This window comes from Ascidiella aspersa, chromosome 8, assembly GCF_963924565.1.
Source record: "Ascidiella aspersa chromosome 8, kaAscAspe10.2, whole genome shotgun sequence".
NCBI classification, from domain to species: Eukaryota; Metazoa; Chordata; class Ascidiacea; order Phlebobranchia; family Ascidiidae; genus Ascidiella; species Ascidiella aspersa.
In genome coordinates, this window is record NC_139454.1 from 6,795,436 (window position 1) to 6,823,135 (window position 27,700).

General features: G+C 37.3%; 1 protein-coding gene across 1 annotated transcript; it reads right to left on the bottom strand.

Annotated features, from left to right (window-relative positions):
- Window positions 1–982: 982 nt before the first annotated feature.
- Window positions 983–27,278, bottom strand: LOC146135567 (chromatin-remodeling ATPase INO80-like). The gene is made up of 32 exons (XM_083395273.1): window positions 27,095–27,278; window positions 26,618–26,708; window positions 26,209–26,351; window positions 26,081–26,145; window positions 25,367–25,560; window positions 25,105–25,158; window positions 24,610–24,819; window positions 24,049–24,142; window positions 23,907–23,972; window positions 23,712–23,801; window positions 22,674–22,858; window positions 21,714–21,869; window positions 21,106–21,254; window positions 20,635–20,719; window positions 20,184–20,301; window positions 19,122–19,299; window positions 18,646–18,718; window positions 17,347–17,528; window positions 16,764–16,874; window positions 15,295–15,703; window positions 14,596–14,694; window positions 13,720–13,840; window positions 12,998–13,125; window positions 11,651–11,818; window positions 10,658–10,816; window positions 9,747–9,849; window positions 9,131–9,219; window positions 7,544–7,726; window positions 6,962–7,052; window positions 5,942–6,058; window positions 3,758–3,877; window positions 983–1,407 (listed from the first exon to the last, which is right to left on the bottom strand). Exons 1-32 carry the CDS (start codon window positions 27,184–27,186, stop codon window positions 1,388–1,390), a joined length of 4,143 nt encoding a protein of 1,380 aa, XP_083251399.1. The 5' UTR covers window positions 27,187–27,278; the 3' UTR covers window positions 983–1,387.
- Between the last annotated feature and the right edge of the window lie 422 nt (window positions 27,279–27,700).

The window sequence follows — 27,700 nt, forward strand, 5'->3', positions numbered from 1 at the left end:
GGCTTATCCGCGTGGTAAATCCTCTGGGGCTGTTCAGTTGTCACCGACGTAGAAGTAGCACCTAAGTGACAAAAGGGAGCTGCCATATCAACCAATCATATTTTGTCGGCCTGTGAAAATTGCAATTCATTACTTATAGTTGGTTCGTAAAATGAAAAAGCGACAAAATGTCGACAAACTATGTGTTGTCCAAGCGTCCTGAGCGTTATGGCAAAGTGATCAACTGGTCCCTACTAAACAAATTTATGTGTAGTAACTCGTGCGAACCGCGCAGTGTCAGTCAACCCCTCCTTACAAATGTAGGATTAAATCTTAATAGTAGATCGTCGCCAACTGCACGGTGCCGAAATACGCAGCCCTCTGTAGTTGACCTTCGTCAATCCAATCATGGATTAAGCAAGTGGACTACAAACTGTGCCGCCCTTTTAATACCAGCGCCGCGAGAATAAAAGGTGATAAAACTGATAACTTAATAGGCGCTTCCAAAAGTAGAGTTTTCGAATTATTTTGTGGCGGCGACAACTACTTTTACGGGATGTGTAAGTACGCTGTACGTAAGCGAATAGATGTGTGTATACTGTATAGTGTATACTGTATGTCTACAGTGGAGCTAAGTATAAAAACAACAGATATATGCCACGCTTCGCTTGTGGTTTGTTTGACCGCTGGTGACGAGGTTAATCGGGTTGTTAGGAAGCAATATGTTTCTCGGGCATATGACCAGATACTGCTTTCCTGTGGACCTGCAAGCGAAACATGCACTATATAGTTAGTTTTCTGTTATCGTTAGTTTTCGAGGATTCCCTGACAATAACAGTCATGTTTATCTAAGCACACGTTTTTTAACCTACTTTGTTATGAATCTGACTTATGTGTATTTGTTGTAAAAAAATAAATCATCAGGTTATTTTATTAAAACAAAGATTATATTACGGATATAAAAAAAAAAAAATCACTGTTATTCAACATAAAGCAAGCATGTTTTTCAACGCAGCAATGTATTTATTGTCACATACGGGAAAACACAATTTCAAGGGCGATTTTACTGAAATAGCAAAACTGGAACAGTTCAGTAATTTTTCCTCCTGGTAATGAAACAAATCCTCCCTTTCTCCGGAAACGAAAGCAGACAAAGCAACAAGTAGATCCAGGTTATAGAAACTATACCACAGCGAAGCGCAATCAAACATCCCGTCGTGGTTCAATCGCGGCCAATTCACGCGGAACTACAGCGTGCCTCGACAGGTAATGTGCCGCATCCGGGTTGCAGTGTCGGTCGCTGAATGTACACCCCGCAGCGCAACTGTCGTGTTTGCTTTATCCCCAAGGAAGCGGCGTTCGCGGTTCCAGGATTACCTCGAAGAAGTTGAAGGTCGTTTTCAGTTCGTCACGAACCGCCGCTCGAATCTGATTACAAAAACAGACGTGGTTTTCACCGAATACGAAAGTCGATTGAACGACAAAGTTATTAAATCCGTAAAGCTTCATCGTGTTTGCTTTAATTTTTTGACAAAACTGGCAGGTAATGGAGGTAACAAACTGCACGCAAAGGAAATGACGATCAACTTAGAGGTGTTGTACAAAAAAGGCTTACCCCTATAAACCTACTTTTTAGAGGCGTTTGATATCGCAACTTAAAGCACTACTAGTCATTGGACTTATTGACCTCTTTTTGAGCCACACAGTGGATCGAAGACCAATTATTATTCGTTAAAATAATTGTTGTATACCTCCTATAATGCTGTCAAAACACTAGGGAAAATATAATGACATTGAAGCTATTTTAAGACACAACATAGCAAAAAGCCGTTACGATTTTTTTGTTAGTATTGATTTTGTAAAACCGGGTGACAGTGACTTTTTTCTATAAATAAGTGGTGATATAAGAAAGCGAGTTTTATGTGGGAAACTCAAATCGAGATAGGTTGAGATTGCACAAGTGTCGTTTATTTCACTGAACCAGCATTGCAGCAAAATCAACACGTGTCTTTCGGGCGCGTGGGCTTATTCAAAGACAAAATTATACAGCGGACATATATGACGAATCCAAGACGAACAGCGGATTACTAACGCGCAGACGTTGGCTTGCTAGTGGGCAGTTTTTGTTGATAGGCCCGAGCCGCGCGTTTTCAGCGGTTACTTGCGTCACCACACCACTACAAAACAACAAGAGTAGCAGCGCCTCCCGGAGCTACACAATTGCGACAGAGGTATGAATAGGATCGGCTGGCAGACTGGCTATTAGCGAGTACACCTTCCCCCTAAAAGCAGCCACCGCCGAACATAAGCAGTGTTGAGAAATGGTTTGTCGCGACGGCGCGTCAATATTATGACCCTGCACGTGTTTCGGCGCTATTTGACTAGCACTGCTCAGTGAAACGACCGCCGGCCAATAATGTACACAACCGGAATAGTTTTCTACTTCAATGAATTATAGCAAAACGCGACTAATTCTAATTATAATCGAATTTGTGATTTCTTTGTATGCTTTAATTCTAGTTCTAATCTAATTCGGATTTCACCAAAAATTGTATTTTGTCCAACGGCATTTTTAGTCTCTCAGACGAAACTAAAGAGTTTGCATTCAAACTTTTGGTCGTAACGGCTTATGGGTAAATTTTTGCAATCTAAATAAAAATAGCATACGAATATTTGCAATTTACATTCTGAAAAGAATAACATGTGTTTACCCATTTTTAACTAAATGGAGTTCTTTCGCATCAGAAAACACATTATTACAATCGCAACGTTTAATTCAGGCGGTATAAAGATCAATTAAGTAGGTTTTGATTGGTAACCTGCATCAGATTTGCGACTAAGCGCCCATTTCATGTAAAGACACCAGCGATTGGTTTGCAACCAAAATTGGTGCAAATTTCGTTTGCGGGAAGGCCAAGTGACTTTACCGTATAGCGTTTCAGCGAGTCGACATTCACACAAAAGGCAAGGAGAAATGACCAGACTGGGGTTAGCCAGCAATAGCCGGTTAACAGAAGCCGCAAACAAGCCCGCATAAACACTGGGCACCCAAACAAACTTGTTGACCCTCTGTAAGGTTCGAGTTACCACGGTCGAACTTTTAAGTACACACGCGTTATCATTGGAATGTCCGACAGTTAGCAATATAAGACTGTGTTTGTGTGTTCAGAGGGGGAGAGGGGTTGTTTTTAGGCTCAGTGACGTCACGAGTGGATCGACAATGACACAGCATGCCGAGATGTGAGTAAATGATGACGCGGCTAAAAAACGTTTGCAAAATATTGTTGCTTTTGTGTTGCTGTGAACTCAGTAGTGGGTTGTAGGAGTTCACATTGTTTATTTAGAGCCGGGTTTATCAACCACGGTACTCAAACAACATGGGAAGAAGGGAACGTTGCAGTTTTCGAGAACACGAGCAAGTCCAGGATATATTATTATTTTAATTATTAGTGAGTTAAACTCAAATAGTGGGTTTTAAATATGGTTTTAGATACATCCATTGTGATGTTCCGTGAAGTATTTAAAGTATAAAAAGAGTTGGACTGGGATTGGCGAATGAAAATTCAAGTTTAATAATTTTTGTTGATTTTGTACAAATCGGCGGTAGCGATGTTAATCAGCAAACTGGTAAGATTCTCAAAATCAATTGTCCAAAGCAGTGGTTCTTGACTTTTTAAGAATTTGACGCAGTAAAAAACGACATAGTTCCACACTCCAATACACAGCTACATACTGTAGTACCGTTAGTTATTTTATGAAGAGTGTGCGTAAATCTTACTTGGTAAGTTGTATCCGTAAGCAGCAAATGCCGCGGCAGAGGCGGCTGCCATTCCAGCCCTGGCACCTGCCATAGCTGCCGCTCTGCCACTGAACGCCTTTCGACCGGCACGACGGCCACCTGAAAAATTAACGAGTTGTTATGTCGAACAGTATATAGGACTTTTGCTGAGACCATTTGTCTTTCAGTAGCGTGTACTACTTTATAAGGCAAAAGCTAAGTTAAACCATTAGGTTACTTGACATGACATAATTGGTAAACTCATCTCGGTGGAAGATTTTTTTCACTTTGACATTGAAAAGGTTTCGCAACGTTTAGATTTTATTTTAAAGAAATTCGTTGATGTGTTTAAAACTTTTTTAGTATATTATATATTTTTTCATTACCAAACAACGTTTTTTCGCGTTTAAGTTGTCGGTTAATTATACAGCACATAGCAAAAAGAACTAGGTTTAAAGTTGCGCGTTACAGTTAAGACTACATTAATTCTACACCTGAAGCAAAATAGGCCATAATTTAAAAAAGGACCCAAGGTATAATAAATGTCGGTATATATACCTAACTCAAATATATATACTTTAACTTAAGTTGCAAAATTTTCACGACATGAATTTCAAGGCCGGTCGTTCCATTGTAGGCCTGATGATGTATCAAGCAATGGTCAACAATACCCAACGATAAGTTAACACTTAACTGTGACGAAAACAGTCGTTAAACTGCGCCATACTTGTTTAAACTCAGCGAAGCGAATAGTACAAATAAACAGTAGTATTGGGTTCCCTTCGATGAAATCGCACGGGGATTGCTACCTAGGGGTTGTACCCGCCGTTCAAAATAACAGATTGCGTAATAACTTTCAACTGATGTTGACACAACAGCTTTGATAGTTCCTGAAGCGGCGAAACCCAGACACATGTCGCAATAGCCTTAACAGGAACGAAAACGGGTCTGCTAGCAAGTGGGCGTATACCTTACACGACGCCAACTCTAGGCCTCGCGAAAACACCGAGTAGGGACAGTTCATTAAAATTTATCAGCCTAGAGATGCGAAATGAAGCCGCATAAAAACATGGTTCAGTTATTTAGGGGAGTTGCCAAATCGAGCGCTTCGGAGTGAATTTAAGCGGGAACGCCCACTGGAGGTGGCGCCACGCCCCCAAAACGTTTACAATGGAATCGCTCCAAGCTAAACATCCCACTTCTGTTGCGGTTAACAGAGCGAGCTATAGCGCGACGAAAAAGCGTACGATTTAAAATAAGCAACGCTCAAGTGCCTTCTAGGGATTTCGCATTTCAACGACGCGACTGGGTTTGAATTGACAAACAAACAGCCCGTCCTGTTATAAGCAACGCTCAAGTGCTGAATTTTCCACAAATTTCGGGAGAAAAGCGCGATTTGAACTAAGCAAGGTTTAAGTGCTAAATTTTCCACGAATTTCGAGACAACGCAACTGGGTTTGAATTGTCCAACAAACCTAGTAACTAACCTATCCATGAGGAAAAGGGTTTGTGTTGAAAATAAAGGCGGCTGATAAACAAGTAAAGAATATACAGTATTCTAATTTAGGGTTCTACAAGTAAACTGAATTTACAATTGTGCGCCCAGTACTCAACGTAACGTTTAAATTTGAAATAGCATTGTTTTTACGCAATTGGGAAATATATATTGCTATTAGGGGGGGGGGGGGGGGGCAAGCGCCCCTCCTGCCCTCTGCTAAGGGGGGCAAGGGGGTGGGGGGATGATAATAAAATGATATATTACTTTCACAACGTTAAATATTATGCGACGGAAATCATAAAGCAGTGTTGGACACGCATTTTTTTATAAGAAACTTGGCTCAAGCCGAGTACTAAAAGTTTCTTAAATTTTCTATTGTTTAGAAAAAAGAGAACAATAGAACAAAAGAAGGAGTAGGGCTTAAGCTACGGAAAAATGCAAAAAAAAAATCCCCCCTTGCCCTGAAATCGCTCCGGCTTCCCTGTATCTACATGACAAAGGAGTGCGCAAGCCGCAATGTGTTTTATGTTCAACAAAAGGTTAAAAAAAAAAAGTAGGAGCTTACGGATTTCTCAAAACTTTTAAAGCGAGCCACGGTGTAAAAAAGGTTAGGAAGCCCTGCTTTAAAGTTTAAACTGTCATAACTTTTTAACGATTATTTTGTAAAAACAAGATTTCTCCCTCACCTCTGCTGCGTGAAGCACGTGACCGCGAGGTAGTGGTGCGTGTCATAAAGTGGGACTTCCGGGGCACCAGGGGCCGGATCCGGGGTCGCCCCCTACCGCGGCGCCCGCGCCGTACATCTGCGACGAAAAAGCATTTCTTTACGTCATATAATAACAAACTTTGCAGAGAATTTAAGTTTAGTTAAAAAGATGTGTCGGGCATGAATTTGTTGTTTTAGGAAAAAAAATATATATTTTTCTTTAACAAAATGTCTGATACTGGTTTTGCTAGTGTTTTTTAACTTGTTAATATACGTGTCAGCGGAACAGTGTCCAGAAACTTGCTGGTTTTGGATTCCATAAAGTTGCGCCCTTTAATATCACATATTATATCATGTATTATATATATATTGTTTTAGGAAAGACTTTTAACTCCAAATATATATTGTTCTTTCCAATATATTATAGTTCAAATTTTCCACAAATGTGAAATGAAATGAAGTCTTAATATATTCAATGCAAAAACGTTTTATTAATAATTACAGCCTAATCTTTTCTTGGAAAATTTGTTGCTTAAATATAAACTAATAGTTCAATTAGGCCTTCATGGACCCTGCTAAAACTAGTTTACCTACACCCAAGGGGTTCATGGAGCCCTGTTTAAGAAACCGTGGTTTAACGCAGAATTTCTCAGCCTTTCATGGCTAGCGGCACCCTTCGTAGTAAATAGATTGCGGCACCCCTATAAGATTTTTCCGTAGGTAATTCACTAGAATGTCGCAATAAACGGAACTGGAACAACACACATCAACTCTATACAACGTAAGAAGTTATAATTGGATTTATTCCACTCTAATCTTACAAAAAAGTTGTAGGGGACTCTGAAAGATTCCCAAATATGTCGGGGCACCCTTGAGCATTAAAAATGGCCTCGGTTAAGAACACTGGTTTAACGGCTCTTAAAGGTTTAAGTTAACACCTGGTGCATTTTGTCCAACATACTGTCCATTTGTCAGACCATTTTTTATTATGTGATTTTACCTGGGGCTGGGGGTGAGTCGAACGGAGGCAACTCGTCAACAACGATCAAGGGTTCGTCCTCCGCACCACGACTGTCGCCATCGCAGGACAGCTGAAAATAAATTCTTGTTAAAAGTGTTTTTCGTTAGTGTTTTTGAAGTGTAATGCGATCGCAATGGAAAATCTGTAGACCTTCGCGTTTCATTATCAGTACAAAATATTTTGTCTAAATTGCAGGTCAAAAAATGGCTGTTGAGTGTTAAATTTGTACAACTACTGGTTTTGGAAAAAAATGGCTAAAAAACAGACAACAAAATCTAAAAAACAAAGTACTCAAGCTGGACTCGTCTCATCCAAGTAATCGGATCAAACTGGTTTATCCGAGTAGTAAAAATGAAAGTGATTGCGAACGAGTTTTCGGGTTTGACTCTAGATCTCCGAGTTCTCAAGCTAGACACAAAAGAATGGTACTTTAAGAGATGGGATGGACCTGTGGTGTTCGACTAGTCAAGTTTGAACTGGGTTATTAAGTTGGGAAAGTCGTAAAGGTCGGGCTTGTCGCATATCAGAAGGCGGGCTTTTGTCACTTTGCTCAAACCTTACCTCGCTCGGTGTGTTCGAATCGGCGAAGCTGCTCGGAGCCGGACTTGCTTCGCGCGACGGCTGGCCAGACCCGCTTATCCGCATAACGGTCGATGCGGTGGGCCCCAGGAAGGCCGAGGGTTCCGGCGCCGGGGACGTGGAGCCGCCATCTAGCTCCCTCAGGCGCTTGGCGCGTTCCATTTCCTTTGGTAGACAATTGATTTTTGTATTAATTAGTTCTCACTATACCGGGGTGTGTGTAATAATAACTTTCATTTAAACCTACATATTGACATTAAAAAAGATCATTATAATACTTTTTGTAATTCTTTAAATCCATAATACTGTTTGCATTCATATTAGATTTAAACTTTGCATTACAAGGTTCTCAATTTAGCTTTACCATAATTTATGGGACCCAAAGCCATTTGGTAAAATTAGGCGACATTTGAGTAACATCATTTTCATTTGTTTCACACTTATCGTCATGAGAAACAGTTTGCGGAACCACTGAACAGTCGGTTTGTTGTAAGTGCCGGACTCTTCAGCTTATGGGTTAGATTTTGTACATTTGTAAGAATAACACTTATGTTTGCAAAAAAACTCAAAAAGGCCGAGGGTAAAGCTTCTACTCTTAAAATAACTTAAATTGACGGTGCTTTGACCAAATCAAAAAAAATTGCCAATACAAAAGTCTCGGACGTTTTGGAGCCGTTTTTTTGTCAAGGTAGCTTTATTTTTATTTTTACCCTATTAAAAAGCGTTCAAAGCGTTTTGCCAAATGCGAAGAAAACTAAGTTTTAAAGGTAAACTAACTTTTACCACAAGGCAGCCCGCTCAGATTTTAGTGTTAAATATGTTAAAATAAAAATAACAAGAAGTAAAATTCTTAAAAAAAGTTTACAAAAATTAAGGGTCATGCATAAAAGCTTTGCAAGTTAAAAAGCAAAATAACCTATAATTTAAAATTAGGAACAAGCAATTTATCGAGTAATACATAGGTTCTTAACCTGCGGGATGGACCATAGAGGAAAGTCGGTGAAAATTTTAGTTTTGTATGTTTAAATCTTTAGTTTATTTTACAGTACATTCTCATGCGTCGCATTAACAGTTGCGTTATATATGGGTTATTATAAAATGTTTTTCTTCTTTCCACATTTTGAAGTTATTCTTGATTTCTTACACATTTCATTTGATTATAACCAATTTAAGAAGAAGTTTAAGAAGTGAGCCACGAAATATCTTCAAAACAAAAGTCGGCCACGACAATAAAAAGGTTAAGAACAACTGACGTAATAAGTGTAAGTCACGTTTTTGGAGCCGTTTTCAAGGAAACTTTCTTTTTTATTATTTTGGCCTAAGCGTCCGAAACGTTTTGCCAAATGCGAAATAAAACTAAGTTTTCTAAGTAAACTAATTTTTACCACAAGGCCGCCCAATTACCTTTTAGGGATAAATATAAATAAATAAAATTCTTAAAAAAAGCGTATTTAAAAACTTAAGGTCAATTGAGCATAAAATTATAAGCTAAAAAATCGTTTTTTGGGCAATTTTACCAAAAAATTACGGTAGGTACAAACAATGAATCGAGTAATGAGTGTAAGTCACCTTCTCCCGGTTGCTTTTTCTTCCTCTTTTCTTTCCTCTTCGCCCTCCAATCACAAACTTGCGGCCCGGGGTATCGCCCATCTCGTTGACTGTTAAACGCACAAACAAAAAGTGAACATTTTGTATTTATATTATGGGAGCTGTGTGTCACAAAACCTTCTGGCATGCAGAAGATAGGTAGACGTGAAATTTTTGGCACATATGTCCATTTTAGCGTTTTATCTTGATTTTTGCCCGAATCCAACTCGGTTTTGGTGCACTGAATAAAAAACGTTTTGAAAGAAAAACAGTGAAACTTTGATCTTTGAAAGACCAATTCACGAAAGCAGCGCCCCAAGCCTCAAGTTATTAGTTGTAAGGTCGAGCTATTTTCGGTTGTTTTAAGCCGTTTTACTGTTCATTCGCATAAAACGATTAACCTACCAAAAGCCAGTAAAACCGAGTGTTGCTCATACAGCAGTTTTATTATAATCAAAAAGACGTCTTGTATAGGACGTCGAAACGTCGATTGTTTATAATAAAACTGCTGGATGAGCAACACTCGGTTATACATTATGCCTGGCAGCAATAGCTTATTTCATGAGAAGCCTGTAACTATGCTAGGGTCGATACTTACACTCTCGCGCCATCTGCTGGTCGTCTAGCAGCAACGAGACGACCTCTTTCGGTTTCAAGCTGTCTGCCTTGAAGCTGCCTCCTGATATCACCATGTTTTGAATCTGGGGACAATTTGCAATGTTGAACACATTGCGGTAATCCTTTTCTAATCATACAGATAAAGCAATCAATTTGAGTAGTTTAATGAAGTTAAAAAAATTGGCGCTATTTCAAAGTCGCTTTTTATCTAATAAAGCGAGTTTTTTCTCAATGTCCCCTTAAGAAAAACTTTTATGCAGTATTTAAATGACAAGGCAAACTTTATGTGTTGGTGTTTTCAACTGAACTAGGCATAAATAAAAAAGACTAAATGCGAGAACAAAATAATCTGAACTTTAGGTGTCTTTTGGCAAAAATTACAGTTTGCTTGAGGTGTTTAACTACAATTTATAAGACATAAAAAAACAGGTACTGATACAAAGGCCGATGGGCTGTGACAAAAGTGTCTTTGACCGGGATCTGACTTAAGTAGCGGAAAGCCTCGAACCGAGACTGTTTTGTGAAAAATGCACGCCTTGGACCAATGGTTCTTAACCGGGGTGCCGCGGCGCCCTTGTGTGCCATTTTTAATGCTCAAGGGTGCCGATAGGTATTTTGAGAATTTGAATTGTGCTCAATTTGTAGGCTTCTCTACGATTCGAGACCATTATATCAAATGACATTTTCATACATGTTTTAAGTTGCTTGTGTTGTTCCCTAAATAGATTCCACTTATGGTAACATAACGAAAATTCCAGACAGGGTGCTTAAAATCTAGTTATTATTTGAGAGGTGCCATAAGCCAAAAAAGTCTGGGAACCAATGACTTGGGAGCATAGTCATTAAAAAATCAATAAAACAACAGCGATTCGAAAAACAAAAAATCCTTACCGCGCTCTTTTCCTCTGCACGCTGTAACACCCGTTCGTCGACGGTGCCCTGGCACACCAGGCGGTATACAGTGACCTGCTTGGTCTGACCCAGTCGGTGCGCCCTGTCCATGGCCTGCTGGTCCACGGTCGGGTTCCAGTCGCTGTCGAAGAAAATCACCTGGAAATTGTGAATATGTTGTCGTGGTTATGTTTTGCTTTATATTCGTATCAGGTGGAACATGCAACGGGCTATAGGAGTGTTAACATTGTTTAGACAAGACTTTAAAACGGTTGAACTTTTGTACAAAGCCAGTTGTCACTTTCGAAATCTTGATAAAAATAAAAACGAATTCTCTAAAAATTTAACGTAACAAAAGCTACACGTTTTAAGCTCCGAAAAATTGAGTAAAAATACGATACCAACAAAACGGAATGTACTAAAAGATGACAAAAATGCCCGAAAGTCAATTTGTTTATCCTTTTAACTTAAAGGAAGTAATTTAAAATCACCGACTGAATAAAGCTATCAACGCAACACTATTGTCGCATGATGAAAACAGTTCATTTTCTACAGCTTTTGCTAACGTAGTTTGTAGGGCATCATTCCGCTTAATAATAGAAGACAGTGATCAAAAAACTGATGCTGAAAAAACGAACTTTTTAGAACCATTTTTAGCTTTTTTTATTTAAAAAAATTAAAGAACATAACAGAAGCCCTTAATAATCATCAAAAGTCTTTCTTGAGTGGGGTAGGTACTGACACCTATCCGATATGTGCTTTGGGCCTTTTGAAGAACAATAATGGCGATTTTACCAAAAACACTAAAGCCATTATTTATATTCGATAAAATCGAAATTTTGCTGTTTACCAAAGTTTCGGCCATACCTCATGCCATTATCGGTGTACAAATACATGTCGAATAGCATTTTCTTTAGTTTTCTCTCTCAATCTCTGAACTCTGGGCCAAATTAAAAGAATAAAAACAGGAACGAGTCGCAATTTTTAACTCACAGTGTCGGCCGCTGTCAAGTTGATACCCAGACCACCTGCCCTGGTGCTTAACAGGAAGACGAAGATGTCGTTTCGCGCTTGGAAACCGGCCACAGTGTCCCTCCGTGACGAAATGCGCGACGAGCCGTCCAGTCTGACGTAGGTGTGACGTCGCAGCACCATGTACTCCTGCGGTTCAAAGGTCGGGGGTCAACTTTTCAAAGGTCATGGGTTCAACGTTTTTCAGGTGTTTAAATGTAGATAGGAGTGGCGCACACACTATAGTTTTGGCGTCAATTTGAATAAAATAATCACTGTTTAGCTTTGAAGTCTGCCTTAAAGACATTTGTCAAATACATCGGAAAAACGACGACTTGTTCATAACTGCAAACAGGAAATTCGAACAAAAAAGTCATTTGAAGCAGATTTGGATCTATTGTAATTTGTAATTTATCTAATTAATTAAAGGTTTTAATGTAATTGATTTGTAATGTAATTGAGGCATTTCATTCTGTGTAATTCTACTTGTAATTGTAATTTGCTAAAATTTTGGCTCAATACATTGATATTGAGAAAATTGAAGTTTCAATGCCAAAAACTGGAATTGATGTAAATAATTACAGGTATTAATATAATTGTAATTGATCCAACTCTGATTGTAGTATAACTCAAGCCAAAGTAAAAGCATTTTCCAAACATACAAAGTCCACTTAAAAAAGTTCTTCCGGTATATATTTGTTTGTCCAACGTTTCGGCTAACTATTCAAAAAGCCTTCATCAGGGAATGACGCGATAATAACTTATGTTTGGTATACTATGCCTGGTAGCAACAGCATGTCTATACAAAGTCCAGTTTATCACTGTTTTTAGTCAAAAATCAATAACACGGCAAAACAACCAAATCGGATTCAGCCATTTGCAAGCAATAAGCTTTTTAGTACAGAAGTAATTCCCTTTTCGCAACACTGATCGGGGAAGCTTTAAAGCAAGGGTTCTTAAACTTTTTTTGACGGGGATCCCTAAAGTTTTGTTTTGCTTCGCGTGCACCACGGTAGGCAAGAAATTTCAAAAAAGGGCGTCATAAATGGACGTCACAATATAAATAGACTTCATAAATTTGCTGATTTCGGGCCAACAGTGTAAAGTGAAATAGAGTCTAAATAGTCCCACATTCAGTACAAAACTGTTTTATTTTGAGTTAAACTGTTTCTTCGAATTAAGTACTTCTTAAATATACACTAATACGTTAAGTAGGCTGTCACGGACCTCCTAAAAATATTTCACGGACCCCCAAGGGGTCCAGAGACCCCACTTTAAGAACTCCTGCAAGTAAAAAATAATGCCAATAAGAGACCAGGGCTTGGGTACCTCGAGGAGGTCGATCATCTTTGTCATCTGGGAGTAGATGAGGACCCGATGTCCTCCATCTTTCAACCTCCGGAGGAGCATATCGAGAGCTAGAAGCTTCCCGCTGTCGCTAACCAGCCGCTCCCGGTCTGTTAAAAGGGGATACACTTTTAAATGAATTTGCAAACATCATTTTGATTAAGACGTTAGAACACATTTACTTAAGATGACAACATTAATTGAACGATGATACAAGCTCGTATCGAAACGTCTTAATCAAGATGATATCGACCTACCTGACATTCTTGACTTCGCAATTCACTATCAAGCTACATTACATATCAGTGCATACTCTACACAGGGATACACTTTACCTTTAAAAAGCCATACTCGCCATTACAATACGACACTAAGATTATCGCGTACCATGTGGTTAAAAACCGATTAAAATAAAAAATAGAAAAAACTTTCGAAAGTGTATTCCGAGAAATACACCTTTGAAAATCCTTTCAGGTTGTGATTTAAGTATAAATTAAACAAGATTCTAAAGAAATACGAAAGACCGATAAAATATACCTCAAAAAAGTTAAGACTTTTAAACGTAAGATTTTACTAACAGTCAGACTACAAGTTTAGGTTGTAGTTGGAAAACATTTTTCAAATCTACCTAGGCACATATTTTCTTCCGGCAGTAATGATTGTAGTGGCCTTATAATTTAAGTAAGCGTCCCAGTCAAACAAACCTGGAATGGAAATCGGATTGAAGTTTTCGAAGCAGTTTCCCCTCATGAGGGAATTGGCTTGCTGCAGCTTGTGAGCCGCGCTCCTCTCGTTGCAGTAAATTTCGGGCACGTAACAGTAGACCTGGGCAATTAACGACAGTTTTAGTCAGGGCTGTGGAGTCGGAGTCGGACTCGGAACTCGACGGAATCGGTTTGTTTTGCTGGAGTCGGACTCGGGACTCGAGTAAGACAACGTAAGGCTACCCGAGGCCAGAGTCCGACGTGCGCAGTACCATGTTTTAGAACTGATATGACCGCCAACTGTGAGTTGTAAGGTGGGATAGTAGGCTTATATGGTGGAATATTTTCCAAACATGTATTGTGAGTGGATCAATTATGACACCGCCTTAAGTGGATTGATGAATTTCTGCCTTATTTTAGTTACGTAAATAGTGAAATACATTACGTAGAGTCGGAGCCAGACTCGGGACTGACGAAATTGCACATTTAGCCGGAGGCATAGTCGAATCGGAGTCAGGTTATTTTTTACCGGCTCCAAGACCTGGTTTTATTGGCGCTCGACAAATCACAATAATCGCCATAAATTGTAACGATGACATAAATTGCAGTTGTACAGTATCGTTTTCGGAAAGCGTGCAGTGTTTCTGTACATCAGACAAGGATTTTTCTGCAAATGTTTTCTACGTATATCAGTTTATTGGATAAAAAATGGTATTTTTATTTTTTACGGGCAAACATTAAGCCACCACAAGTAAGGTTAGTAAAGCAAACTTAAACGGGTCAAGTAACATTTCACACATCTAATGCAGATAAACTTGCAGAGTCAATTCGACTAGTTTTCACATTTGGCTAAAAAAGACAAACTTAAACGCCCACCTTTGCCTTCGCCACGTCTTTGATCAGTTTGGGAGCCGAAAGAGGTTGGCAAGTCAACTGGTCGGCCACAACTCTTTGCTGGAACATGTCGTCAAGACTCTACAAAACACAAACGATATACCTTTGTAACGATTAGTAAAGTTATTTTAAGTGGGTTAAATAAAAAAAACCTACGAGGTATTGTAACTTTATACAGCTTTGGGCCCAAACTACTCATTATATTCGTTAGGGCTTAGGGCAACAGTAGCATAAGAATAAAAGCAAAATGTTTTTTTATTACTTGACTGTTTTAGCGTAATGTCAGACATATTATAAGCTTGCAGTTTTGCGCGTTAAGAATACTTAGAAAACACCGGATTATTCGATGAACATACGAACAATCATTATATAGCGGCGAAAATAAATCGGGAAAAATGTTCCTTTTAGGGTATTTTGTGTGGGTATTGGGTAATTTAGGTAGTGGTGCACAAAATATGATATCCCTCTTAACGAACCTAAACTGCTGAATCAGCCTTTGAATCGTAAATTTTTCACTTATATTTAAAAAAAATATATCTCTTTTAACTTTACCGAATTCAAAGTTACTTGTTTTCAAAACGGTGTTTTTAATCGTAAATTTTCTACAGATATTTAAAATCAATATCTCTTTTAACTTTTCAAAGCTATTATTTTTAAAACAGGCAAACGAACAGGCAAAACCTGGTTTTTCAAGTTGATGACCAGCTCCTGCGCACCAGTATTCCTCCGCTTTCCAGTTGCAGGTGGGCCGCCGCTCCGGTCGGATTGCGAAAGGCTGGTGACGTCACAGTTGACGTGGGCGAAAAAGAAAGGCTCGTAACGTCGACGACAGAAAACAAAACTCGAGAAAACGCTGCGGCTCGAAGCGGCCTTAAAACGGTCGACGAAGGTGGGAAGCAACAACGTTAAGCCGCCGTTGATGGTTGGTTCTCGATTCGCCTCGCACAAAGGTTGCTTTTTGTTGCTTGAAAGCTGGTTGCTCACGAAATGTGGGAAAGTGTCGGTGAATTTTTCGGGAGCGTCGAGGCCCCAGAAGTGCGCCCGTAAGCGAGCCTTTGTCTTTCGGCGAGTTTCTCGGCAGTGGTCGAACCTGAAAATTGCGTTTTGTCGGTTTAAGGTTTAAAATATAGCGCAGCGCTAAGATAGGGAATCAAAGAATATCTGTGGTACAAACGACCAATGATATAATATAACTAAGGCGGTGGTTCTCTACCGGGTTGCTCAAGGGTGACGGAGATATGTGAGAATCTTTAGGAATCTGATTTTTGCTTAACTCTTACAACTTTTTGTGTAAGACTAGAGTTGAATAAATGCAATTATAACTTCCTACGTTGTATAGAGTTGATGAGTGTTGTCCCACTTCCGTTTATTGTGACATGCTAGTGAACTACCTACGGAAAAATCTTATAGCGGTGCCGCAATCTATATATTATTTGTAAGGGGTACCGCAAGCCATAAAAGGTTGGAAACCACTGAACTAAGTTAATCCATTTTCCCTGATACCTCGTTAGTGCGATCATAACTGCTTAAGAGATACCGTGGTGATGGTTGAAGAAACAGCATATTTTCAATGAATATAACATTGAGTTTATAAGCTTGACTATTTTTTGTTTTACTAACTGTTAACCTTGAGTAATTGATTTATTAGTGTAGACCAGTGTTTGTCAACCTTTCATTGCGGCAAAACAAATACTAAGCGTAGGTAGAATGGCAAAGTTTTTGGAGTCTCGTAATTCTTACTTACATTTTGGTAAGTGAACAAAATATGTGACGAATAGCATAAATAAATTCGAATTTAATTAATGCGAGCCATGTCTTCATACTGCTTCTTTAAATTTTCTGAAATTTAGAAAAATCTGGCTCAAAACGTATCCCAACAAAGCTAACCAGGTGCACCATGCCGTCGGCGACCAAATCAAGAAAAATCAAACCGCGACCCACAATTGAGAAACACCGGTGTAGGTAGGCATTGTATGTTTGCTGTTATAAGTCACTAAGCACATGGTGCCCTGACGTTGTAATTGCCCAATTTATTTAATATTGCTAGCATGTAGTAGTATGATCGAACCTTGTTAGTTACTGCATGGCGAAAATGTTTCTACACTGATGGTATCTAAGCAAAAGGAAAATACACTTAGCGAAACGAGTACCTCGTCGTGGCCGATTTCGTGAAGTTCATTGCGTACTCTGCGACGCTCAAATTCATCAACCTCATAAACGAAAAGCAAGATTGTTCTTCGCCGTCGATTGAAGTGAGAGATCTAAACATAACAAAACGTAATGCTTTTCGGTGGAATTAGAATTGCCTGCCTATTAGGTAGTTGCCCGTTATTGGACATCTTATTAACTTGTTTTGATCGGTTCGTATGGCGAGAAAGAAATTCCAAACTTTCTCAACAGAGGCGGTTTGTGTCACACATTTTTCTGGATTGAGATTTGATGACGCCGACTTTTTTAAGTTTTTTCAAGACCAAAACTAGATTGACAAACTTAAAGCATCATGTGACACAATAAAAAAACTCTTATTCATATTGTGATTTGAGACACTTGCTTAACACGCACAAAGAAAACGGGTTAAAAATCTACAAAAAATCAAGACAAAGCAAAAAAGAAAAGAACATGTAATATAAAAAAAAAGAATATGTAATATAAAAAAAAGAATATGTAATATAAAAAAATATGTTATATATAATAACAAACACGAATGTGTAAATCTAAAATGCCAGCAACGACCTGTGTACGTGACTGGGCGAGTGGACGCTGAAATCGGAATAGAGGATTTTGCGTCTGGATGGGGAAAGAAGATCGGTGAAAATCTCATGGTAGAGAAGCGCAGGCAAGCGGTAGGTGGCAGCCGAGAGCAGAAAGGAAGAATGTACGTCGTGTGAGTCGAATAGGTCAGGGTGGTTGCACATCTGCGACAAATGAGGGGTTTGTGAGGGGTCTTGACTTTTTTCATTTTTTTTTTAGATTTAGATTTATTTTTTTTAACTGGAACTAGAATTTGCGAAAGGCTAAAAACTAGAAATTTAACTAAAATTAAAAGTATTAAAATACCTTTAATCAATAATGTCAAGTATGTTTTTACCCACATAGCTTAGGACTTGTTCCGACTTAAAAACATAAATATGTCGTAAGAAAAAGTAGCATGATTAAAAACTAAAATTGGACTTAAACTTAGAATAATTAGAACATAAAAAATGTAGAAACAAATCAGAATTAGTAGCATTTCACTCTAATGCTGATATTTTGTAGTTGTTTAGGAACAGTTTTAAAGAAAGCATGTGTTTGGAAACGCGGCTATTTTTACTACACGTTTGAAATATTGCCAAATTGTATTTCGAGTGTGGGTTAAAAGCCCAAACATGTTTTTCAACATAATTGTAGTGCAGGGGTTCTTAACCTTTTTTCCCTTATTACCCATTTCTCTCCAGATCAAAGCCCCATTACCCAAAATCTCATTTTATCAATATTGCTAATTTACTGTACTAAAAATATAAAACTCCGTTATTCAACAAATTATAGATTTCTTGTCTAAACACTAACTCTAAATGCACACTTTAAGCTACTGTATACTACTCTGAACAACTCCACTAAGAATACCTTCAAAACTAAACACCAACAGCAAACTGATTATGAAAATAGATAGGCTAGCAGTTAGCGGATACAAGAAAAATATTACTATTATGTCACATAAAAATGAAATATGTAAAACCGGCCACAAAAATGATCACTGTGACGGAACAATTCTAAAAATGATAAAATATCCTTGTGCTTGTTTGGTTGTTTTAAAAGGACTCAAAACATCAAAAAAAATGTAAGTAATAAAGAAACTTACCACTTCTACAGCTGTGACTTTGTTTGTTACAACCATAATTCTAAATATTCTCGTTCAGCTGATTACCCACCTGCTATCCTGAAATTGCCCATGTGGGTAATTACCCATAGGTTAAGGACCGCTGTTGTAGTGGCTTTCACAAGCACATTTAATGCCTGGAAATAAGATTTTGAAAGCAAAAAGAATAATCTTACTTTACGGAATTGCATGACGAGGTTCATCAGCACATTCCCGCTTGCATTGCTTGGGACAACAGATGTCGTTTTTCTGAACGGAAACGACAAAAAAGCATGTTTTTAACGTACCTAGTCGCCAACTTTTTTAACACTGCAAGCAAAACACGTATTGTTTATATACGTTGTCATATAATTACGATAAGGGGTTAAATTACCTAAAGGTTTGGTGTAACAAGGGTCCGAATTTTGTTTGAAAATGCAAGAGGCTAATATGTCTTCTTAATACGAGTATTGTACTGTATATGCACACTAGGTTACCTTAAACAGGAGTTTAAAACAATAGATTAGTTTAAAAAGAGTGTTTTCGGGTATAAGATTGGTATAAAAGGGTCTTTAAATAAAAAGCTGAAGGCGACTAATTCGTATACAAAAGAAGCTTGCCAAAAGCCGACCGAAAAAACGCAAAAAAACATATTAGTGGTCCAGGCTCTTACTTAAGCAGTTCTTGCAGGGTAATGTTCTTTTGCAGCGAGTCGTAGAGGCGTCGCTGTCTCGGCGCAAGCTGGCACATAACGCGTACCTCGATCTTATCTGTGAGCTCGTGCTCGACTTCGGACTTGAGACGCCGCAACATGAAGGGCTTGAGGATCATGTGAAGTCTCGAGAGGTGCTCTGAGCGTGTAAACAGGGATAGGAAAAGACGTTGCCGCGCCTGTATTTTACCCATTTACGTAAATAAAGTAAAGCTGATGTTAAGTAATCCACACATAGAGGTATCATTTGATTCATCCACGCCAGCCTCCGTAGCTCAGTTGGTAAAGCAACTCAGTACATTCAAATACTTTTAAAACAAAGTTTTTTTTGCCAGATTATCGGAACACACTGAACAAGATCTACTTTAACAATACAAGGGACATTTTGTCAAGGATCTACTACGGTAATGTCGCTTACTTAACAAGACCCTTGTTAACTTATTTTATAAATCTGTTCAAGTAGTTTCCACCATTTGTTATTACACTTTTACAATTTACAGTTTGCGGCCTATAACTTCGGACTTGGGTGGTTTTACGTGGCTTATAGTCGAGTCCAGAGTTCCGAGTCCGACTCCAGCAACAACAAAAAAACAACTTCGTCGACTTTCAAATCCGACTTCGCAGCCGTGCTGTATGCCCAACCGACAACCGTGCTGTATGCCCAAGTGTATAACAAATCATATACAAAGGGTATACAGATTTCGCTACAGGCGAATCCAAGAAGGTAAAAGGCCATTCCCCCAAACTATATTGTTTGTCTGTTTTAACTAAGTAAATGCATTTTTTTGCTTTTGCGAGATTCTGTGTATTGTATCGTCATTAGCATCTCTACAACCGAAAGTTTATGGGAATATATAGACATTATAGGATCTTTTGCGTTCACATCTGCTGGGTAAATTGCTTACAACTTGTTTGCCATGTAATCAATGTGTCACGGCACCTCGAAATAAAAACTCAGCAATTTTACACTAATGTGCAAAATATTGTACTATTTTATGACTAATAAGATATTATCAATCTTACTTTCGTCGATGTTTGATTTGTTTTCGGCGTGGTACTCAATGTCCTTGGAAAACCACTCGTTGAACTCGCCGTGGTTGTCGAATAAGGTTGGCATAATAAAGTGCAGGAGAGCCCACAACTGAAAAACACAGACTTTAAGTGGTGTATATGTCGTATGACAATAACTACATAAAGGTCAAGCGGATAACAATTAAATCAAACGAAAAAAAACGTTCAATTAAAATACGCCAACAACGGTAACATAAGGGCAACAAGTGTGTATCAGGTGGTATTATATAAAGACAAATTGTATTTATATAGTGCCGCCTAATTACCCTATTTAGATTAGACAAATACGGCCCTTTACAAAGTTTATATCAGTCCAAAAACGTAATAAAAACATAATTTTGGGAAACTGCAATAATTAAAAAACAAGTGACTAGAAAAAAAATTAGTTTATCAGCTCATTTACCTCTGCCATTGTGTTTTGTATTGGAGTTCCCGTCAGAAGAAGCCGATTTCTGCAGTTAAAGTCCAGCAGCGTCTTCCATCGTATGCTGACAAAACAAGGCAAAAAAAATACACACAAAATACAATGTTCCTCCACCCAAAATTGATTCGCTGTTTGACATTGTTGGGTCGCCGAATGCAGTCGATAGATTTATTGAGGCCATGACTAATAAAAATTAAATTCAAATTTAATTTTTTTTCGTACAATAAAAACAGGTTTAAAACTTCTTGCTGACCAAAATAGCCGCCATAAAGGAACCGCTAACTTAAACCATCGCTTTTAAGCAAAGACTCTAAAAAACGTCCCAGTGACCTTACATACCTACTTATTTATGATTTATATATGCCATGCCCATGATACTTTATAAGTTTTAAAAAACAGTAAAATCAAATCTCCGGTTGTTTTTATTATCAAGTCCTTAGGTTAGAATACCTGCTGGTGCTTTTAAGAGCGTGTGCCTCGTCCAGCACCATATATTGCCACTTGATGCGCTGAAAATAGCGAACGTCGGAGATTACCAGCTGGTAGCTGGTGACCAGAACGTGGAAAGGGGCCGAAGTTGTTCCACTGCTGCTTTCTTTCTACAAATTAAGACAATGTTCGAATAAGTTTGATAGATTAAGACGCTGTTGTTGTACAAACTCGATGAGGTCGCTATGCATAAACTGTATTGATTTTCGACAAATCAACTATATATATATATATATTTGTTTCCTTTTTTGTTTATAAAAGTTTTGTTTATAAAATCTTGTGTGTTATGTTTATAAAATGTTTTAAACCGAAAATTTACGCTCGTGCTTTGCTGTAATAGGAGAAAAACAGTGAACTTAATATACTTAAGCCAAGTACACCAAAGTCAATTTTTAAACGACTTGACAAATCAAACCTTGGGGGCAAAATTACTTGACTAAAGTTTTATGAATTACTTTGATAAAGAAATAAAACCTTAGGCAATCAACCAAATTATATTATCGGTGTCGAAAGAAGACGTTTTACTAAATAGATATTGCTTGTAAAGTGCAAGCCAAAATCAAACCAACCTGATTCCAGAAGAGACGCAAAATCTTTCTCTCATTTACGTTTCCCCAATAGGGCAAAACTTTAAACGAGGGCAGAAATCTCGCAAACTCTTGATGCCAGTTGTTAAGGGTAGAAGCAGGGGCTACAACCAAGAAAGGTCCCCAGATGCCAATGCGCTAAAATAATACAATACGACTTGCATAATTCAATTTATACAAAAGACAAATTATTATTATTTTTCACTGCCACAAATTTTTTTCTAAACAGTGTATGAATATTTTTCGACACCAAGATCCCGTGGACTAATCAACATAAGTCGATATATTAAGGATTTTCGTGCTTGTAAGGCAAGGCTAGAAAATTTTCAGCCACCCTAGGGCCGTCGTCCTACACTAAGCTTGGCAGGCTAAGAGGGCAAAAATCGCACAACCTCCATAGCACACAATATGTACGTTTCTGTTGCTGAAAATACGGGCTGTTTATCCTTCAATTGATGTTGTATTTACGAACAAGAGGCATCAGTCAATGGTGCTATGGTTGTTTCGCGACGTGCTCCCCTCTGAGACTGTGTAGTTCAGTTGGTAGAGCGCCAGTCCCGGTATGGCCAGAGGTCGTGAGTCAGAACCTCATAGCAGGCTAGTTGTTTTTCTAGCCTGGCTAAACATTGGGTATATATACAAGTTTCAGTAAACTTAATATCATTACTGGTTGTGTATTTAGCTTAAATAGTAGTGTATTTTCTCAACCTACTCCCCACAGAGCCTGCGCAGCTCAGTCATAAAGAGCGACAGGGCCAGTAGGTGCGTGGTCACAAATAGAATCCTCACCACAGGCTAAACTTTTCTAGTCTTAAATTGTTTAAAAATAAATCCTTGATAGATCAACTATAGAAGTTCGGTTAATTCGACAAAACCTCTCGGTGTACTAGCATCACATTTTCCCAAACTATAATTGGAAGATACCAATAAAGTGCGAAATACCTCACTGAGATGAGCCAGAAAAGCTATGGTCTGAATGGTTTTACCGAGGCCCATGTCGTCTGCCAGAATACCGTTCAGCCCGTGCGCATAGAGACCAGCCAACCAGTTTACACCAGTGAGTTGGTAACCTGTCAGCTTGCCGACCAGCTTGGTCGGCTGCTGGAAGTTTGTGAAGTCGGTGAGGTCTGGAAAAGAAAGGGATCGGCGTGAGAAGTTAAACTTGAAGTTAAGCCGTTTTAATTTTGAAGTTTCAAAACCAGATGTTTTATTGCGAACAAAGAGTAGAACAACACTAACGTCGAAATAAAACAAAGTTCCAAATAAGACCAACATAGGAATGATATCTTTAGTAGTAATAACGTATAAATCGGAATGTTATAAACCAGTTGGAATAAGACCTAAAGGTCAGAATACGGACTATACAAGCCTTTACCTTACCCTTACACCCCCATTCCCGAACTCCCCTAATAATTTTAACCATAACTCCACTTCTAACCCCACCCATTGCCCATCACTAACCTCAAACAGAGGCAAACAATCCGGTTTTAAAACAGCGGCGCCCTGACGGGGTCGTTAAAACTAGTGTGTTCAACTGTCGACACCCTAACGGACAATGCCAGACCGATGCTCCTCATCGTCCCATACCCTCTCTCTACAATTTCAGGCGTTTTTTCGTCCAATAAGGCCTTATTATCCTGATGAAGATCAGAATTTTTTGACAGGTTAAGGTTTAGACGATTTAAGATCTTATTTTGTCGATATTACTGCATAAATATGGGGTTACACAAGGCTTTATTTTGTGATTAGTCTTAATACGATAATATTATAGGTTATTCTGTTTTAGATATTGTTGCGCTGTACGTGTTATTGTGGGTTTCCAGATACACAATGAGCAGAATGACCCATATAAGATCAGTTATTATCCTACTAAAGAAAATTTCTTGTTAAAAAAAATCAAATATTCTGTCCAGTGTCCACTGCGTCGTCAACATTTAAGAAATCTTGATTTGTATATAAAAATAACAGTTATGGAAAAACCTTTGTCAGCAATAAATTCATTTGTGCTCTGCTGGTGAACTTCATAGGCTGCCTGTGCATTTTCCAGCGCACTTTCTTTGGTATATTCGTCTAAAAAACATACTAAATTTGTGATATACAACAACCAATAAAACAGTTATAAATATTGCAAAAGGAAAAAATGCGATTTATCAGAACATAACATGTTCAACAAACCATTGCTTCCAAATTGTGGCTCGTCTAGTTGATTTAATATATCGCTTTCATCTTTTGTTGCTTCATCTGAAAAAAATGTGAGTCCAGTTAAAACGAACTAATGTTTACTTTTTCAAGAATACAATACTGAATTAATACAAACCTGTCAGAGTTTTCTTCAATTTTCCACACATAAAATGAGCATACAATTCTGTTTGTGTGATTAGGTAGTTTAATTTACGTCGCTGTCGTTGAGCCTGTAAACAATATGCAAAACCAATTTTGACAACTCTTTTACTGAAGAAATGTTATTAAAAAGGGTTTAAATTAGTAAAGCTTTAATAATCCTGATAACTACTTATTGCACAACCTACTTCACTCACAGTATGTTGGTCAGAAACACTTAAATTAAATGCCAGAATGGCAAAGAAAAAAATGTAAAAAAGCCACAATTTTTTTTGCACTAGCAAGTAGAACTGATAATTAAGAATTATTATTGATCAAAATAAGATAAAACATTTTTCTTATAAAAGTGTAACATAGCATGAAAGATTATAGGTGTATGTAATTGCTAAAAATTCTGTCAAAACTATTCATCATAATAGCAAGAAAAAAATATTACATTATATATATAATCATTTTTAAGGCAGTTTACAAATTTCATATTTTTCACACTTCATGTTTCATTTGAAACGCAAAATTACATTGATCTGTTGACACTAACCTCTCTTATTTCTTCGTCTAATTTCCGTTGTACAAGGGCTTGCTTTTCGGCGCGTTTCCGCTGCGATTTCTCTACTTTGCTGTATTTTTTCCAGAAAACTTGTGCCTCTCTGGTCATTCGCCGTGCCCGGCTTACAATTGCTTCGCTGCGACACTTCTGACGAGATTCTATCGCTTTTACCCTCAACCGTTTGCATGCCTCTTTTATCAGCTAAAAAGATACACATAATATATGCCTATTGCTTTGTTTCATTTAGAATTACGTAGGTTTGTAAAAAAAAATTTTTTTTTTCTTTAGGTCAATGGTTACCAACATGGGGTTTGCAAACTTTCTTATATTTTCCAAACTCACAAGAATCCACTGGAAAATTACTACAAAGACTTGGATGGCGGTCCAATTTTATGTACAGTATATATTTTTTATTTTTTACTATGTATTGAATGCCATTCTATAAGGTTAATTATTCAAAATTAATGCTTTAATCAGGTTGCTTACTTTTTTCAAAAGCATTCCTTTGATTGCTCGGTTTTGACTTTTCTGTCGATAAGCCTTAATAGAAAACATTCAAAAAAAGTTAAAAATTGAAACCAATGCAAAATACTAATTGTTTGTCAAATATAAAATTATAAACTTTTTGTGAATATTAAAACAATGTAGGTTTGTGTACAATACAATTAAGCTTTTTTCTACCAATCCAGTTTGGGATTGTTGATAAAAAAAAGACTCATGTATTCAATTGTCAATTTTTAGACATCACCTTTGGAATGTCCTTCTTTGCAATGGACTTCCATAACCTTTTGCGAATGGTATCCACATTTGCCTTTTTCGATGATCCTAGTTTTCTCTTGTCGGAAATGCCAGACTTGTAAAACGATCTTCTGTCACCGTCCAACAAATCCTCGTCAACTCCTGGCTCTTCTTTGATAGCAGAAAAACCTTTTTTTGATTTAGCTTAAATTAAAAAATAAATAGTATGTTTCAAAAACGCTTTTTTTGTGTGTTTTTGATAGTAAAAGAATCCTTTCTTGTTTAGGTTTAATGAAAAATAAATTGTATGCTTTAAAAAATAAAATTGTATGTTTTTTGATAGCAAAAGGACCTTTTCTTGATTTAGCATACATTGAAAAAATAAATGGTATGTTTAAAACCTAAATTTGTACGTTTTTTTGATTGCAGAAGAATCTTTTCTTGTTTAGGTTAAATTAAAAAATAAATGTCATGTTTCAAAAAATAAATTTGCATGTTTTTTGATAGCAGAAGTACTTTTCCTTGAATTAGCTTAAATTAAAAAATAAATGTTATGTTTCAAGAATAATAATTTGTATGTTTTCTATACAAGCTTTTTTATACTTGCCTTTATAATTTTAAGTTACAATAATGCTAAAGGATTACTTCTTAATATTGCAGTTAAATTTTAGTTTTATTCAATACTTGTGCATAAGTTATCACCAGGTTTAAGATTATTACACACCTTTTGGTTTTCGCAGCTCAGTTTGATTATTTTTGTACTTGCTCTCTCCAGTAACAATATCAGTGCTAAACAAAATCAAGCAGCAAATCAATAAATTGTTAAAAAGACTACAAACCAATGAAAACTACCTGTAATGCATGTATTTAAACAAATCTGGGTCAATTTTTGTTTCATCCGCATATTTATTGCATGTTTGGTGAAAACGAAGGTAAAATTGAATGTCCTCAAAATCCGAATCCTCAGAATCAGTTTGGTCATTTGCTATTATTTCCTATATAAAAATAACCATAATGAATTTAAATCAAATTAAACCAATAAATACAGTGAATCTGAACTAAATTTGTTAGGCATAATTTTCTCCTGTTGGTTATGCTTGCCATAGTATTAAAAATAACATGATGTTGTAAATAGAAAGAAGTATATAATATTTCGAGACTAAATAATTTTTATTGAAGTATTCAGCGAATAAAAAAGTGAACAACAGATTACACATTTATTGCTACACATCATACCAATTGCAGTAAACTATAAACATACCTTAATCCAGTCGCGTGACTTGCTGGGTTTATTAGGGTCTAATGAACAATATGTTTGCCTCATTGGTGATTCATCCAGGTTATCTTCATCACTGTTAATAGAATAGGACTTATACTGTACTATATTTTTTTTAGTGAAAACTAAAAATCTAAAACATGTCAAGCTATAAACAATTTGCCAGAGTTTTTGGAAAATACCAGAGTTTTTGGAAAACAGAATCCTTAAAGTAGCTCATACTTTTGTGGCTAGGGTCTAGTTTAGGCTAGTGTTAATAGCTTTAATACTCGAAGATCAGCCTAAACATTTATTGGCACAGGACAACAATTTTATATTTTACAAGAATTTAGCACAGTTTTTATTATTTACAAGCAGCAGCAAAAGGTATGTGTCTTCAAGTATTGCAAATGCCCAGTACATAAAGCATTTTTAAACATTTGTATATTTTTTAAGACAAATGAAAAAAAAATAAACAATTACCTTGAACTGCTTTCAAAATTATTGACGAGTTTGTCCATCTCATTAAATAGAACTCCAAGATCCAAAGCCTCCATTATATTTTGGATTTCCATAATTTTGTTTGTTTTTGTCTGACAGTATATGATGTTTAGATAGAAGTATTAACAAGGACCTTATACTACATTTGTTAACTTTTTATTACATGGCCTACATTTCTGAAAACAATTTGACAAAAATACAAGTTACACATCATTTAAACAAAAACATCTATTTATAATATTATAATAGTCATTTGATATGATATAGTCCTTCCCTTGAGTTCGTACACTGTTTGAAACATAACTTTTGTATATTTTTTACAACTGGTAAACTCCAGCGACGGTATTCTTTAAGGCATTAAACCTTTATGGGTTAGGGCGCTTATTGGTTGTACTACCAGCCTCCACTGCATTCCATAATTTGGAGCCACCAAAGATTCGCAAAAATATATTTGTTTGCTAAAATTCCAAGGTACTGCAGGAATGCAATGCTGCTAAACCAGCAAACAGTGGGTTTGCATTGTGTTGGGGACTTTGGTGATATTAAACTTAATACAGATGTTTTTTTTAATTTTATATTCAGCTACTG